At 34.3% G+C, this 16664-nt stretch overlaps 1 protein-coding gene across 1 annotated transcript; it reads right to left on the bottom strand.

Moving 5' to 3' along the window:
* Nucleotides 1–559: 559 nt before the first annotated feature.
* LOC131845170 (alpha-tocopherol transfer protein-like) lies at nt 560–15932 on the bottom strand. Its single transcript, XM_059194207.1, has 7 exons — nt 15776–15932; nt 5932–6094; nt 4989–5047; nt 2967–3163; nt 2313–2423; nt 1439–1541; nt 560–794 (listed from the first exon to the last, which is right to left on the bottom strand). The coding sequence occupies exons 1-7, from the start codon at nt 15927–15929 to the stop codon at nt 643–645; spliced, it is 939 nt and encodes a 312-aa protein (XP_059050190.1). The 5' UTR covers nt 15930–15932; the 3' UTR covers nt 560–642.
* Nucleotides 15933–16664: the final 732 nt, after the last annotated feature.

Below are 16664 nucleotides of genomic sequence, written 5' to 3' on the forward strand. Positions count from 1 at the left end.
GATGAAGTTTGAATATTTATTACGTTTCCATATTTATATTTAAATAGTTAAACACTTTTTATAAGTTATAAATATAACTCAATGCATTAAACTAAAGTAATTTTTTTATATTAAATAACATTTTGTATGAAGAATTTAATTTTATTTAGAATATTCCATTTAGTTTCTAAGAAATAAAATATTCAGTTTTCTCAATAAGGACAACTCATACAGCGCCATCTAGTCTCAAGGAAAGCAGAGCTTGTTTGATGGTTACTAGGAAACTGATACAAATACTTAAATATATTCATAACATACATAGAAAACATAACCAGACCAATACAAACAATTGTACTCAAGAATACAAAATGTTTGCATCGTGTGAAGAATCAAACCCACCACCACCGGAAGTAAAGCGGTGCGCTAAACTGCTAAACTACCGAGGTTGTCAAAAAATTGTAATAAAATGTTTTATGAATACCTAATATTATAAACTTTCGGCTTGATCGATATGACGAATTATAAACAATTGTTTTCGGAATGTACGGTCGTATAGACTTAATTATTATGAGTACATTTTTAATTAACATTAATTTCAACCTAATTTATAAAAGTAATAGAATCTAAATCAGTATCACAATATGAGCCGAGTAGACTTTGTGGTCAGTCGATCGTGAGTTGCCTGAACGAGCCGTCTATCCCAAATAGTTCGTCGTAGTTGGTCGGCCGGCCCGGTCGCAGAGATTCGTTTGCTTTCACGGACTCCTGTGCAGCGAACCAATCACGATATTCTTTCAGCTTGCAAGTCCATTGTTCTGTAATTAAAAAACAATAAATTATATTATTATTGTTATTGAACTTATATCACTTTTGAAAAGCTGTATTTATGTAACTAATTATATTTTGGTGCATGTAATTTTCAGGATGTATGATGATAATATTTGAACATTCAAACGGTAAAGTTAAAAAACTATACAAAAAGTATACATATACCATCCTTATTTATATATAATTCTTCTGTATATATGTTCACCACCTAATTCTTCCTAAACAGATGAATCGATTTCGATGAAATTTTGTGTTCATATATTTAGTGGTGTACTTAGCGGTTCAGCGCTGTTTTTCTAGGTAGAATGACATATGCCAATTCTGCTAGTATGTATATAATAGAGGAAGCATATTCCTAATTTTTGTTACAATATATGCATATAAATAAAATTGATGTGTAATTTCAAATTAACAGCTTTTCACTAAATACGTATGAAATATCTGTCTTTTTTTTAGATTTAACGAGATTTTCACTTGCAGATAGCTAATGTTATGAGGTTAATTTGTTGTTGGTTAATGTTATAACTTTATAAGTAACGTAGGATACTTATATTTATTTTAATGAATAAAAAAAAAATTCACTCGGATCAAGTTGCGGGTAACAGCTAGTATCATAATATGATAACTTTACCATGTATATCGCCCATGGTGCTACAAGTGCCGCCGTACTCTGCAGGCAGCATATCTTGCGGCACATACTTGTATAGATCCTTCACATCTTTGTGGATGAATATCTGAAATTAATGAATTGAACATAATTATTATATTCAAAGTAAATAAGTATAAGAACTTGAATAATATAGTTTTAATGTACACTTAGGTAAGAGTTGACAACGTCCTGTTTTCCCAGGACATGTCCTAGTTGTTGAAGTGTCCTGAGAAGTCCTGAATGGTTATTTGGCAGCGTTCTGGATTTTTTAAATATTTGCGCCTCTTATTTACTGATTTTAAACAGTATAATTATGTCAAATACTTATTATTAAAAACCTCATTATATTAAATACTTGAATTTTACTACATATTAATATAACTATTGCAACACTATTACTGCATTATGTTTTTAAACTGGAGAGTCCTGGTTTTTTTAACTTAAAATACTGTTTTTTTATATTTGGGTTTGCAACCCTAACTAAGGTATACCCAATTCTATATTCAATTATAGCCTTAAAAATTCTGCCCTCTGAATATCATACACACTTGACAATAAAATAAATATACGGTAGTACAGATGCCGTTGACTTTGAACAAACACTGGTATACAAAAATCTCTTCCTTCAAATCAAAGGAAATCAAATATTAAAATTTTGCCATTACGTCAGAATGTATTTCAATTCTATATGTGTAGAGATCATACCGAGTTATAAGAATAATTAATTAATGTTTAAAATTAATACTTAAAATCCAGAAACAGAATTGGACTTTTCTTAAAACGAAATCTTCGATAACAGAAATAGTATTTTAGTTTTTAAAGATAAAGTAGAGTTTTTATAATATAAACAACTTACCCGTTTCCTGATTTTTTCTTTGAGGAATGGTTTTACAAAGTTCAGGAATGTCTCTACTATGGGCGATGTGTTTACAATATGGACCTCCTTCAATTTTACAGGATACGCCTCCTAAGAATACAAAATCAAGTTAAATATCATATAATCGAATATCTAATACATTCATAAAAATCTCGTGGCATAGACTGCATTTAGACTTTCATTTTGGCCGTTGTAGGCATATATTTGGTAGATCTGGGAATAGGTATTTTTTTATACAATTAGGTGATAAGTCTAAGTATAAAATCCTACCTAATAAATAATTTATACAACTAAACAACGTATGACGGCCAGCTAGTTATAATATTATATTATAAAGAACTTTAAAAAAGAATCCAAGAAGCGGTAGTCTCGCTTCTGCTACGTTAGTTCTGAATATACTCTGCGAAATATGGGCCTGTCAAGTATACGCAATACCCTAAGGTACTTGACTAAAGCATCGGTGACGGTATGTATTATAAAAACCTCCCTTTTTAACTTCGGTTTTTTAACGTATCATATAAAATATGTAATCAATTTTTAAAAAAGAACAGCTCCATTGTTAGTTGGTAACATGTGCAGCATCAGGGGCTAGTATTATATTAATGTGATAAATTTTATAAGTTGTAAACCAACCTGTACACAGATCATGAACTTTTTAATGGTAGAAGGGGACAATTTAGCCAACAAACTGGGTCCCAGCACGGCAGCATCCAGTACATACACATCTCCGGAGACTCCTTCCAATTCCTCCAATAGCCGAATGTCACCAATCATCAAAGCTAGTTTAAGAGTGTCTGTTATTTCTTGAGAGTCTAAGTTAGGGTGACTACCTGAAAATAAAAATTAACACATATATAATAACATTATGCTACGGTTACATTCAGACGCTTCCCCTGCCACCCGCGCTGCCGGAAATATTGCTGGGCGACAACCGAGTGACCGGGCTGAATGTAATCACACGCTGCCACTCGCTCTGCCAGTCCTTTGACTCGCGCACGAATAACCGACAAATGAGGAAGCGCCGGGCAGTGCGAGTGGCAGCGTCAATGGCATGGGAAGTATCGTGTTTACACACTCGCGCAGCTCACTTACGTTCTAACTTCCGTGCCCACTCGGGCTGAGCGTAAATTGGGCTTAAAGAGTAGCAGACGATTTGAATATGGTTTATAGACAGATAAGCTCCAAATCGCTAATCATAATTTAGGACGACCTACAGTTACTGGCTACATAGAGCGACGAAATACTGCAGTTACTACCGACTACCCTCCCTGTAGTAGGTAATAAGATAATGCGAAGGCCTGGAGTTCACGCTTTATGAAGTGTCTAAGGGCAGGCCTATTTTCAACAGTCAACTACGGTAAGGTGATGATGTTGATTCATTTTTTAGTAATGAAATTACCATAACGTTTCAACGGTCATTATCGTGACTAAAATGAAGAGCAGCGGATATGGTAGATTATTCTGTTACGCAGTTATATTTCTCTACCTTAATATTTAATCTATAACAATATTAGATTATGATTAATAGTACAGTATAATATCAATATATATAGAATAGAAATAAATTAGAATGGAATCCATTCGCAGAAATGGACCGAAATTATCTCATATTACATATCAGATATGCGATGCATTTCGATATTGTGCTAGACCAAAGCGAAGATGGAGTCGTTGATTTAGATCACTTTCGTGGTAATATAAAGGATTACCAATTTTAGGATAGTGTGGATAGCTATCTAGAAGTGGGCCACAAACTGTGCTATAAAAATGGATATCCACTTGTGTTACTTTTTATCCTTTTAAAAAACCAGTTTTCTTAATTTAAAGAAGTCAATCTAGAAAGTGATTTTACCTTGTACACACTACAGGAAATGGGCATTTCCTTATTGCATAAATCCCTTGATCTTTACTCAAATGAGCGCACCTCTATAGCAAATGACATTTTTCAAAAAGAAACACGACGTAGTGTGAATGCAACGGAACCAGTTTGGCAAGCTGAGCCTACCGGTACTATACGTAGATGGCCATAGGAGAGTACAATGACCTATGTTGCACTTTCTGCAGATAGTTTTTATTTCTCACCTATTTTTGTCTCCAAGCTGTATGCTTCTTCTATTTCTTTTATTAGTATTTTCATGATGGTAAACGTCTGGATAGCAATTTTTACCGTCAAACAGTAAGTTTTACACTATATAACTTGCATAGTGATTAATACTTACCGTTTGACGGTAATTCCGCTTTTAAGCGAGAAATATAGAAGGATCTAGAGAATATAGAGGACAAATAAGAAGAATAGAAGGATCTTAGTCCTCAAGAATATATGAGAGATATCTAGAGACTCATTCATGACGCTGTTTATGTAAATAAAAAAATATTTATACGGTAAAAAGTATGAAAATATCAAACCTTTTTGTTACTATTGCGGTTAATTCTTAGTGAATTCGCCAAAAAGAGCGAAATGACCTAATTTCATCCTGTATCCATCTTTCTCTGGTGCCCCGCCAGCGCTTATCGTAAAGCGCAGACGGGTGCATCATGCCATTAAAAATGTAGATTCTTCAGTATCTAAACAAATGTACAATATTCTATATGTATAGAATACATACTGTGGTTCAAGAAGGTATAATTTAGAATTAATTATTAAAAAGAACCAACCTCTGCATATGGTGACTCTTCTTCCATTAGGCGTAATACCTGACAGTGGAGGACCTTGTCTGTGAAAAAACAAGTTTATATTACATAAACAATACATAATCCTGTCACGGTAATTTACGAAGCTATGATAGTCAATATTTATATTGAGAATCAATATTTATCATTCAATTATTTAATATATTTAATTAGCATTGCATTTAGAGTTTTGAGTTGTTATTAGAGAATTTTTATACATAATTAACTGCTTCTCTGGTGTGAACCATTATCGTATAATATGTAACTATATTCATCATATTATTGAAATTTATGAAAACCAAGAATTAAGCGGTAGCCACGCGACAAACGTCATTGAGTAGCAGTTAATAATGACCTAGTGTTAAGTGTTAAAAAGTAGCAACTAATTGTCGAGTTGCATAATTGCAAATGACAATTAAACAACAATGATTCGAAGTCATCCTGACCATGAAACAAAGGTCGAGGTATATGGATTGGATACATGAATATAAAGGTCACATGCATACATATATACGCTCACGACGGTAGTCCGAGATGGGGTTGACAGTGGCATTATCAACTGTTAATGCTGTGATGAACGAAGTAGTTAAATTTGAGCAACATTTAACAAGTTTATTAGGGTTAAGTCTTTCTGATTGATTGTCATTTCTTTCGCCGGAGAGTTAGTCAGAAATAAGTATTCATATAGGTACATATCAATAGAAAAAAATACGCTTTCATGTAATGTAATGACAAAATTGTGGTGTTTGAGATGGCACTAAATACCTACAGGACATAGTATCAGTTTAATATTAAATGTTGGCAATAATATACCCACATGAACATATTTCGATTATTCTTATAAATCTTTATTTTCATCCAGGCCCCTACAAAAATTACCAAGCTTAAAATTACTTTTTTTATAGATACAATCATAAGATAAACTTACATTTTGTTAGTGAGGATTTCATTAAGTTCTGGGCTTGTGGCGTCTCTGTTCGTAAAGAATTCTGGACAGGCCGCGCGCATTGTGAAGTACATATCCAGTTTTCTCTTGCACTTTTCCAGGGAAAAACTGCTACCTCTTAAGAACGTCATTAGTGCACGTTCCTCTGTGAAAACAAGAAAAAATAATCTGTATTATAACGAGAGAGAAACGGATTTTGTTATGAGGAAAGTACACTCTGGAAACTACTGCACTGATTCGAAAAAATATTTTTATAAAGTAGAATATTTCAAATAGTAACATAGACTTAGTAGACTTATAATGTGAAGATTTATTTTGTTACTCACGTAACTATTTACTTAAGTTAGCTTTGCCTTTTGGCAGCTTCTCTTCACATTCACAAAAGATTTTTAAAAATGTAAACCTGTACAACATTAATTTAAAAAGCAAACGAAAGTTTTGGCAAATTCTTCTTGTATTAAAAAGCTTGTATTAAAATTATTTGAATAAAGGCTATTTCTATTTCTACATTATAAAAGACTGTATGGGTATAACTATATCCCTTATTTCAGTAGCTTTAATAGCCAAGTTTCAGTTGTAATGTGTAATAACTTGAAAACTACTTTGGTGAGTTCTTGATCAAATTTATAAGAAACATCAGCTTTCAAATTAAAATATTATTATACTAGTTTACGTACAAAAAACTAAAAAGGTGAGTAACACACATAAACAAAAATACAATTGGATAATATAGTGGTAGTGTACTCTGCTATACTTTGAACAGACTTAAATTAAATCTCCTTTGAATGTATATTCTTTATTTATATATTTTGATTCTTATTATGTAAATATGAACATCCTCTTTTTTAAAGTCAGTTGAAAATGAAAGTAGTAAAGATAAGAGCGCTTCATACAACCTGCAAAGTAAAAGTGGCAATTCGAGTTTGTAATATTGTGTTTATTTACTTTGTGATGCGTCGTTGTAATGTGAGAATTGTATGATAGAAAGTGTTAGAGTGAAATAAGGAAAAGCCATAGCAAATGTTAACATATACATATGACAAAAACACTTTAATCTCAAATAGTACAGTCAGAGGTATTACAACTGTGGCTAACTTACATACATGTTTAGGGTACTTAGATTGAAGAACGTAAGCGGCTTTTTCTTGAAATAATTTATAGTTTGTATATTGGTGTTTCCATCGCTGGAAAATTTGTCAGAAATATAAATTGAATAGTTTTATGGTATCGGTCAAGATCGGTCTTAAATACATATTTCATAAGTAAGAAACAATAACCCGTTACAATATACGGAAATAATTTTAAACAATGATTACGATTGTGATGAGTACTTAGTATTTTTGTAACAAAGACTTACGACTCTTTGATAAATATATTGTGATCAATATTACAATCAATCACTAATTTGCCCAATCATACATGTTAGGTTCGCGTCATTTAGAACAAAACAATGACATGTATATTTATGTTATTTTTGTATGAATTTTATATTCACATTTCATACAATATGAATTTTATACAATGTGTTTGCACGGATTCATATAAAGACTTATATGAATCCGTGCATAGTGTCGACTCTTCAAAAGTATGTTCAATTGGTCAGTTGTCAATACCTCATCTTTTAATATTTGGAGATGAAAATATAGTGTTTATTGTACACAGAGGAAATTAAAAAAATATATTAGTTAGCCTTTTTCCCAGATATTACCAGACCATGTATATGTTATATGCTATGTTTCTAACAAACTCATATCACAATATATGTAGCATTATACCACTGACTTAATTAGGTAAAACTTACAAGTTCAATTAAAAAAATAGTTAAAAGTTTTAGATTTAACTGTAAATAGTTTACTGAGTAATTAATAGTTTAATTTAAAAAATAATGAAGCTTTATACATCATTTAATATGATAATTGTGGTGTAATATCATAAAAAAATATAAATTAAAAATTAATGATTTTTACTTTATCGTTTTATTTTTCAATTCTATTATATAGATAAAAATGGAGTTTATGTTATCTATAGTTAGTGCAAGATTGATACCTGAAGAGTGAATAGTCCTCAGGTTTAAGGATACAAAGACCGTTTTTTCCCGAATTATACTAATACTGTTGATCATTTCTAGTTGGTCATTTTTACTAGATAAAATAAAATTTGAATGATTCCACATTACTATCAACCGATTATTCTTATTCGATATGTATGAGTAGGTCAATGTCCTTCAGTACTCATTGGAGAATAATAAGAGTTGAGTGTAAACGCGATCAATTTTGTTTTCTCGACAGCTTTCACTTGTTAGCGTCCTTATTGAACTCGTTTCATATTTATTTTGTATAATTAAGTGTAGTGGGTAAGTACGGATATGGTTGTTTTAATGAATAATTATAGAATAGCCCACCCACTTGCGCTAACGGTGTACAGTGGAAGATGATGGGACGAGTATGAAGACGAGGTTTTTTTTATGATTACACCAGGCTTTTCCCTTCTCAACATAATTTTTGTGATGTATTAGGTGCTATATATATTACTTATATAATAAGTTCTTTCTTCTTTCACGTTTCTACATCTGCTTTTGTGCTCTATTAGTTGTTATATATATGTCATATTCTTTTTTCTTCCACGCTGCTACGTCTGTTTTTTTTAGATTAAAGGTAGCCTATGGTCCTCGTCGTTTTACAATTTAGTTTCATACCAAATTTGATTAAAAAGTGCAGCCGTTTAGTCATGAAATTGTTTCACAAAACATGAAACATGAAAAAACAGATATACATGCTTTTTCATTTTAAATATTAACATGTAAATACTGGCTACTGTATGCATACAGTGGTTGCAGTACATAATCAGACTATAGATTATTTTTAAAATTACCTTCAGATTTAACCGTATAAATGTAGAGAGAGGTGATCGGTCGTAAAATTTACTGTAAAACAACACGACATTCATGAACTGGTCAACTTTCACCAAGCACTAAAGTGGCATGCTAAAAATAAGTGACAAGTATATATGGTACCGAAAAAAAAGTAAGGCATGACCACAGATGAGATAATATGTAAGTTAACCTCGTTCAGGCCACAACAAAACTGACTTCAGTCTAAATTAAGAACTACTAGTCATTTCTAGATCAAATTTACGAGTATATATGACACACACTGATGAGACCCCCAGCTTTCAAATAGAAAAAAGATTAAACGTTGAAATAAATTTTAGATGACTAACAAAGTAATAAAATACAGTCGATTGTACTTGTTTCTCTTTCTTTGAAGTCGGTTGAAAATGACTGTATTTTACCAGGACCTTGACATTGATTTAAGATGAATACTGTATGTGCAAATAGTTATATTCTTTTGCAATACGGTTTAGCAACATCACTGTGCGGTTAAGTGAAATAGTCACGTGATTCAAGTCATGTTTGTTTTTTATTCGTGCTTTATGATCATTACCCGACTTCAACAGCGTAAGGTTATATTTGATAATTTTTTATCCATATCCACGTGTGTCATTTTGTATATTTAAAGAAATTGCTTTTTGGCAAACAGGAGTTTTATTTTCAATATACTCGACCTTCTGTGGTATAGCGGTTTAGTATACCGCTTTACTTCTGGTGGTCGCAGGTTCGATTCCTCGCACGGTGCAAACAGTTGTATTCATGAGTAAAATGGTATCACTCTGGGTGTTTTCTATTTATATTATGTATGTATTTAAAAAAAATAATAATATCTAAGTATTTATATCAGTTGTCTAGTACCCATAACACAAGTACTGCTTACTGTGGGACTAGATGGCACTGTGTTAATTGTCCAGGGATATTAATTATTTATGATTACTGGTATTATTTAAAAAAAATGCTGATAGGAGACACAACTGAATACATTTTTACTGATGTCTATCAATACAGATTCTCTTTGTATAGTGCATATCTAATTAATTTAATGCCTTCTTAAGTTGAGTATTGTTACTTTTGTTAATGCAATTTACTATTCCACATGCCTAAGAAGTGTTAGTACAAATTCGGCAATTAGACTTTTTTATGGATTATAATGGAATGGTGCACCCGCCTGCGCTAACGTAGGTATACGCTGGCGGGGCACCAGTACTAGATGATGAGATGAGATTTAGGTCAGGTCTGTCAGCTCATCGTGATGAAAATCATTTGGAATTAACCATGCTAGTTATTAGAGGGAACATTACTGTAATGTATTCAATGAAAGACAGACGATCACGGAATGAGGTTTATTAATGGCCAATGCAAAGAACTGTATGTGACGGTGTACAGAAAAAATATATTTATCTACTACCATCAATATTAATACATAACACTTTCCTCGCCTAATACTAGAACAATACGATAAATAAAAAGAAAGATCTGCTGATAAACACATAAATACAACCTTGTCACTGTATACTTAACTTAACTAGGTGTGAAAACATACCATGCATGCACAACTTTTTACGGGCATAATTCTTTTATAATAATTTAAATATGAGTGCACATACCTACACACTGATGACTCATGACAAATATGGCGGACATGTGCAATATTAAATAATTATATAAAATAAATGAAAGGTGGATATTATACAAAAACCGGTTGCATATAATACATATAGAACAATTATAAAGATGTACTTTTATTACAAATGACTTATTACGGCTTACTACACTGTGTAAAAGTTACTAATAAAAACTATAAAGTATAGGTACACTGAATAACAAACAATATAAAGTTATTCGTTATTTACGGGGTCTCAATTTCATGGCATAGGGAGTAGTGGGCTTAGTGACATTATTTATAACATTGTTTTTATCGTTTTGATTACCGATACGCTCTTTGCCATTGCCGTTGTCTGCCGACCGGGTATCCATACACGTCGCTGCCGACTGCGAACCTTGCGACTGATCGTCTGACCTAATGACCGGCTCGGGGTCCATTCCCGTCGCGAACGAATCGTTTCGACACTCGTTAGCGGTGTCTTCGTTTCCCTTCGTTACCTGCGGTCTCGACATGTCCGACGCTGCGCCTAAAGAATGTCGTGATTTTCTTAAAGGTTGTTTATTTATGATCTGATCTATATGTCTCCTGATAGGACGATCGTTGTTGTTCGTTTTGACTACATATGACACCGGGCCCGTTCGCTCCGTAACCACCCCCTCCTTCCACTTGACGCTCGGCGTGGAGTAATCCCTGACGTAGACGGCGTCGCCGGGGCTGGCTTCCCGCGCGGTGCCGCCGCGGCGTTCCTGTTGTGCGTGCTGCGCGGCGCGCACGAGGGCGCCCGTGTCGGGGCGCAGCAAGTCCAGGCGGCCGCGTAACCTGCGCCCGAAGAGCGCCACCGACGGCTCTTTTTTTGTGGTACAGTGTTCGGTATTTCTGTATGTAAATAGAAATTCAGACAATGCCCTGTCATAATCTTTGTTTTCTACTGTCGCTTTTTTGAGCACTCTCTTAACCGAACGAACCGCATTTTCTGCCGCTCCATTGCTGGATGGGTGATATGGCGCTACTAGAATACGTTTGATACCGTTTTTTTGTAGATAATTTAGGTACTCCGCAGAAGAAAACGGGGGCCGTTGTCACTGACCAAGCATTTTGGTATTCGAAGCGTGCAAATAGTCTTCTCAAAACTGATATTACTACTGGTGCGGAAGTAGTCGTTACCTTTTCTACTTCGATCCACTTGGAGTGAGCATCTACTATGACTAAGTAGTGACTGTTACGATATGGACCTAAGAAATCCAGATTAAGACGAACCCACGGTTGATCAGGCCAGTTCCAACAATGCAAAGGAGCTGCCGGCGGCGCGTCGCGGTGTGCGGCACAAGCGGCACAGTCGCGACAGGTGCTTTCTATGTGAGCATCTATTCCATCCCACCATAAGTAATTACGTGATAATTGTTTCATTTTAACTACGCCTATATGCCCGCTGTGCAACTCTTGTAACATCTGTGATTGGAGAGTGACTGGTATCACTACCCGATAACCCCAAACGAGACAATCGTGTTCGACAAATAAATTTTCTTTACGATTAAAATATGGTTTTTCGTTTTCATTTTGTAGTCGATCTGGCCACCCGAATTTAATATAACCGATTATTTTGTTTAACAAAAAATCCTTTTTTGTTGCCTCTTTTATTTCATGAAAAGTAATAGGTAATTGATCTTCAATAAAATAAAAGTAACAGTTATTCTTTTGATTATTAATTTGTGAACTATGTTTTTCTTTTATCAATTTTAATGGCAGTCTTGACAAACAGTCAGCAAAAATATTTTTTGTAGAAGTCACAAATTCTATATTAAAGTTGTAAGCGGCAAGCTTTACCGCATACCTCTGTAATCGGCTAGCGGCCGTTTGTGGAATACCCTTATTTTTTCCGAAAATATAACTTAACGCCTTATGATCACTACGTAATATAAAATGTCTTCCGTAAAGATACTGATGATGTTTAGTGACTCCGAACACGATAGCGAGGGCTTCTTTATCTAGCTGTGAGTAATTAGATTCGGCCGCATTGAGCGTACGCGATGCACAGCTGACTAACCGCTCCGAGCCGTCCGCGAAGCGGTGAGTAAGCACGGCGCCCAGTCCATACGTGCTGCTGTCTACAGACAATATCAATGGCAAACGAGCGTCGTAATGCGCTAATACCGGTGCTTTGCACAGTTTTTGTTTTATATTTTCGAATGCGCGCTCACACTCCCTAGTCCAATTCCATTTTACGTTTTTTTTTAATAGATTATAGAGGGGATTCAGAGTTTGACTAATATTTATACAAAATTTAGAATAAAAATTAACGAGCCCCAAAAAACTTTTCAATTGCGTTACATTTGTAGGGGTGGGGGCGGTCACAATAGATTCCACTTTTTTGTTATCTGTGTGTAGCCCGTTTTTATCGATTTTATACCCAAGATATGTCACATTATTTTTAAAAAATTCACATTTTGATAGATTAACTCGTAATCCCGCGTCTCTTAAACACAATAAGACAGCTTTTAAGTTTTTTAAATGGTCATTTTTATCTTTACCCGTCACGCAAATATCATCTTGAAAGACAACCGTACACGGCAAGCCACACAACGTTTCCTCCATCGATTTTTGAAAATTTTCGGGTATACATTTAATACCAAATGGAACGCGTTTATATACAAATGTCCCTATGTGTGTGGTGATAGCCGTCATCGGCTGTGAGTCTTCTGTAAGTACCATTTGCTGATAGGCATGGGACAAATCCAATTTTGTAAACTGTTCACCCCCTGCCAGTGTAGCAAATATGTCTTCTATGCGAGGCAATGGATAATGAAAGTCTTTAATTAAAGGATTGATTGTAATTTTATAATCTCCGCATATACGGATGTTACCGTTTTTTTTATAACCGGTACGATCGGTGTACCGTAATCCGATCGGTCCACTTTATAAATAACCCCTTCATGTAACAACCGCTTAAGTTCGTTTTCGACCGGCGTCCTCAAAGCGAGTGGAAGGGGGCGCGCCTTAACAAAAACTGGCGTTTTATCACTTAGTTGTAAATTAATTAGCGTTTTAAATGTCCCAAGACCATCAGCAAATACGTCAGAGAATTCTTTATGTAAACTATTGACTAAAGTCTCCTCAGCTATGTGAAAACATTGTACAACATTTTGCAATTGTAAACAACGGAGCCAGGTACGACCCATTAAAGGCGGGCCTCCGTTTTCAATAATATATAATTCAAGTAGTTCAGTCTTAGAGTCAAAAGTTACCTCGACCGGTATATAGCCCATAGGTTGTATTATATTACCTACGTATGACTTTAAACGTAAAGCTTTTTTATGAATAGGAATGTGAGAAAATAATTCATTATAATTATTTTTTGATATTACAGAGATTTTACTGCCCGTGTCTATTTCAAACTTGACTGTTATATCATTAATCTTTAAATCAATGTAATAAGGACTGTCATTATTGCTACAAATTATATTATAAAAATCTAGTTCGCTGTCACCTGAATCATCTAAAAAATGTTGCTCCTTAATTTCCTTTGGGTCACTTCCGTCACTTTTACGCGTATTTTTACGGCACACCACTTTTAAATGTCCTTTTTGACCGCACTGATCACAAGAATAATTTTTGTAACGACATCTCGCTGCTGAATGACCGTTGCGGCCGCAACGCCAGCATCGGGCTGCCTGATGTACTACCGCTGGCTGCCCCGATGCCGGCGACACCGCGCTGCGCCGCTCTCGTCTCGCCGCTATGCTGTGCAGTGACTCAGCTGCGCCTCTGCTTTCGCCGCCGCCGGACCCCGCCTGTATAGCGTGCCTGTCCGCTGCCTCCAGAGAAAGCGCCAGTTCCACGGCGCGATTGTAACTTAAATCCTTTTCGGCAAACAGCCTGGACCTCATGTCCTCATTGTAAAGACCAGATACGAATTGATCCCGCAAGTTAACCTCCAGTGGGTTCATAACGGTCTCCGTGAAATTGCAAGTTTTAGCCAGACGCTTTAAATTTTGCAAATAATCACACACTGTCTCATCTTGCTTTTGCTTTCTTTGCCGAAAGATATGTCGTTCCGCAATCTCCGACCGCTGTGGTTCTAAGTGTTTTCTCACTACTCTCACCAATTCATCGAAACTTTTGTTTTCCGGTAGTTCCGGTGCGCAGAGATCGCACATTAACTCGTAACAGGTTACACCCACGTGGGTCACCAAAGTAGCCACATGTAGATTCACTGGTATACTATTTAGGGTTATAAACTGTTTCACACGACGACAATATGCATCCCAGTTATGAACACCAATTTCAAAAGTCTCAATTTTTCCTATCGGCATTTTGAATGTAAAAGAAACGTATGGTTATTAAAAATACCCGACTGCGCCAATGTAATGTATTCAATGAAAGACAGACGATCACGGAATGAGGTTTATTAATGGCCGATGCAAAGAACTGTATGTGACGGTGTACAGAAAAAATATATTTATCTACTACCATCAATATTAATACATAACAATTACTAGCAATCTATACCTGAGAATGCAAATTGTTAGCAACGAGGTCCTAGTACCTTTTACTAACAATCTTTTTCCGTTCCCCATATAGGTAATTACATAATTATATTACGGTGATGCATTTTAAAGTATATATTTTACACTATATCGAAATACTTTATTATCGTGTTATGGCGTCGTACTTTGTCATAGCATCGATCAAGAATGAGGAAGTTTAAAATGCGATGTTTTTAAGTGGATGAATATTTTTTTTATTCAATCAATAGATTTGATAAGGTCAATGAATATAAATTGCGCAAAATGACATAATTCATTCTTTTCTTTTTATAGTATAAACTAATATTAATAATAATAATCCTGGACAATTAATATGCCACCATCCCCTTACCATCACAGTCCTAAACTAAACAGAGGAAATTTTATGTTGCGAATTTTACTTTGTTTTTAATTTATTTGGAATTCTTTAATTTTCCGTAGTTAAAAGTATCTAAAATGTTGACCAGGGATTCAAGGTACCACCATACAAAATTTCACAAACAGACAGAGAAACAATTTTTTTTAGAAAATCTGGATGTGTTCTATTTTTCTTCTAACATTCCTCTCGACCGGCTTTTGACGTTTTTTTTCTATATGCAGACATTCGATCTCTACAGTTTTGTTATATGTATAGATAACATAATATATTGTAAAATAACGTATCCATACTGATTATTAATCCAATTCTTTCAGTAATGGTGGTCAGGTTACTGCACTGAATATTTGTGTTCTCACAAATGCTAGTTAATGAAATTTAACAAAATAATTTTAAATGATTAAGTAATCGATTTACAAATGATATATTACCCCATTCATCAGGCAGGTGCGGTTGCTTCCGCAGCCATTCCTTGATGGCGGCGAGGTCCTGGTCACGTGTATTGACGTCCTCGTTCAGATCAATCCTGATTTTCTTCCATATCTCGCCCGATGGCTGGACCAATAGCTCAGATTTTAACTTCATTGTTACCTGAAATAGAGACAAAGTGATTATATTCATATGCTATTTGGTAGTTTCTGTTCATAAATAATATATTGTTTCTTAGCTAATTTTTTTGACTGAATGTGAAATGCTAATATGGGAGTAGAGTGGTGTATTGTGTTTCGAGTCAGTACACCATTTATAAATAACCCTGGTCAGTGGTTTATTACTATTATTAATGTCTTAAATTTAATTTATCTTCTAGTAAATGGAAGAAGGAATGAAGAGATCAGTCGTGCCTATTTACAAATGTACAATGTAGAGATTTATGTATTGTGTACATATCTTTTATGTACATATAGTACATAAAAGATTTGTACATAATAATTAATTTAGAAATATAATATTTCTAACTTATCTATATAGGTTATTTTTGTAACTAAATTTGGCTCAACTGTATACTTATAGTACATACGCTAAATTGTTTTAAACGGAGATGCTATATTCTTTTTTTTTTACTGATCAAACGTTGCTATGTAAAAAATAACGTCATTCAAATTATTATGAAATATGAACTCAAATAGTAAGTCCACGGATTTAAAATCACTTTACAAGATTCTATAGTGTAATTATTGACATAGACGCAACATAAAGTAAACATTTGGCCCTCACAGCTATATTATAATAGTTTCACCGTTCATAATAATGATAAATGTAAGGTTGCAAATAGGTGTGAATCTCGTGGCCATATTTTACTATGATTACCAATTACGAAAC

This window comes from Achroia grisella, unplaced genomic scaffold, assembly GCF_030625045.1.
Source record: "Achroia grisella isolate CSIRO2021 unplaced genomic scaffold, CSIRO_AGI_Agris_v1 utg109, whole genome shotgun sequence".
Classification (NCBI taxonomy): Eukaryota; Metazoa; Arthropoda; class Insecta; order Lepidoptera; family Pyralidae; genus Achroia; species Achroia grisella.

Bases quoted from the DNA above. Each gene is read 5' to 3' on its own strand.
- LOC131845170 (XM_059194207.1), bottom strand. From the start codon at position 15,929: ATGAAGTTAAAATCTGAGCTATTGGTCCAGCCATCGGGCGAGATATGG. The intron at 5,048-5,931 runs GTAAGTTTATCT...GTTTTTTCACAG, and splicing joins GAAATCCTCACTAACAAAAT to ACAAGGTCCTCCACTGTCAG. The intron at 3,164-4,988 runs GTTGGTTCTTTT...TTTTATTTTCAG, and splicing joins AAGAGTCACCATATGCAGAG to GTAGTCACCCTAACTTAGAC.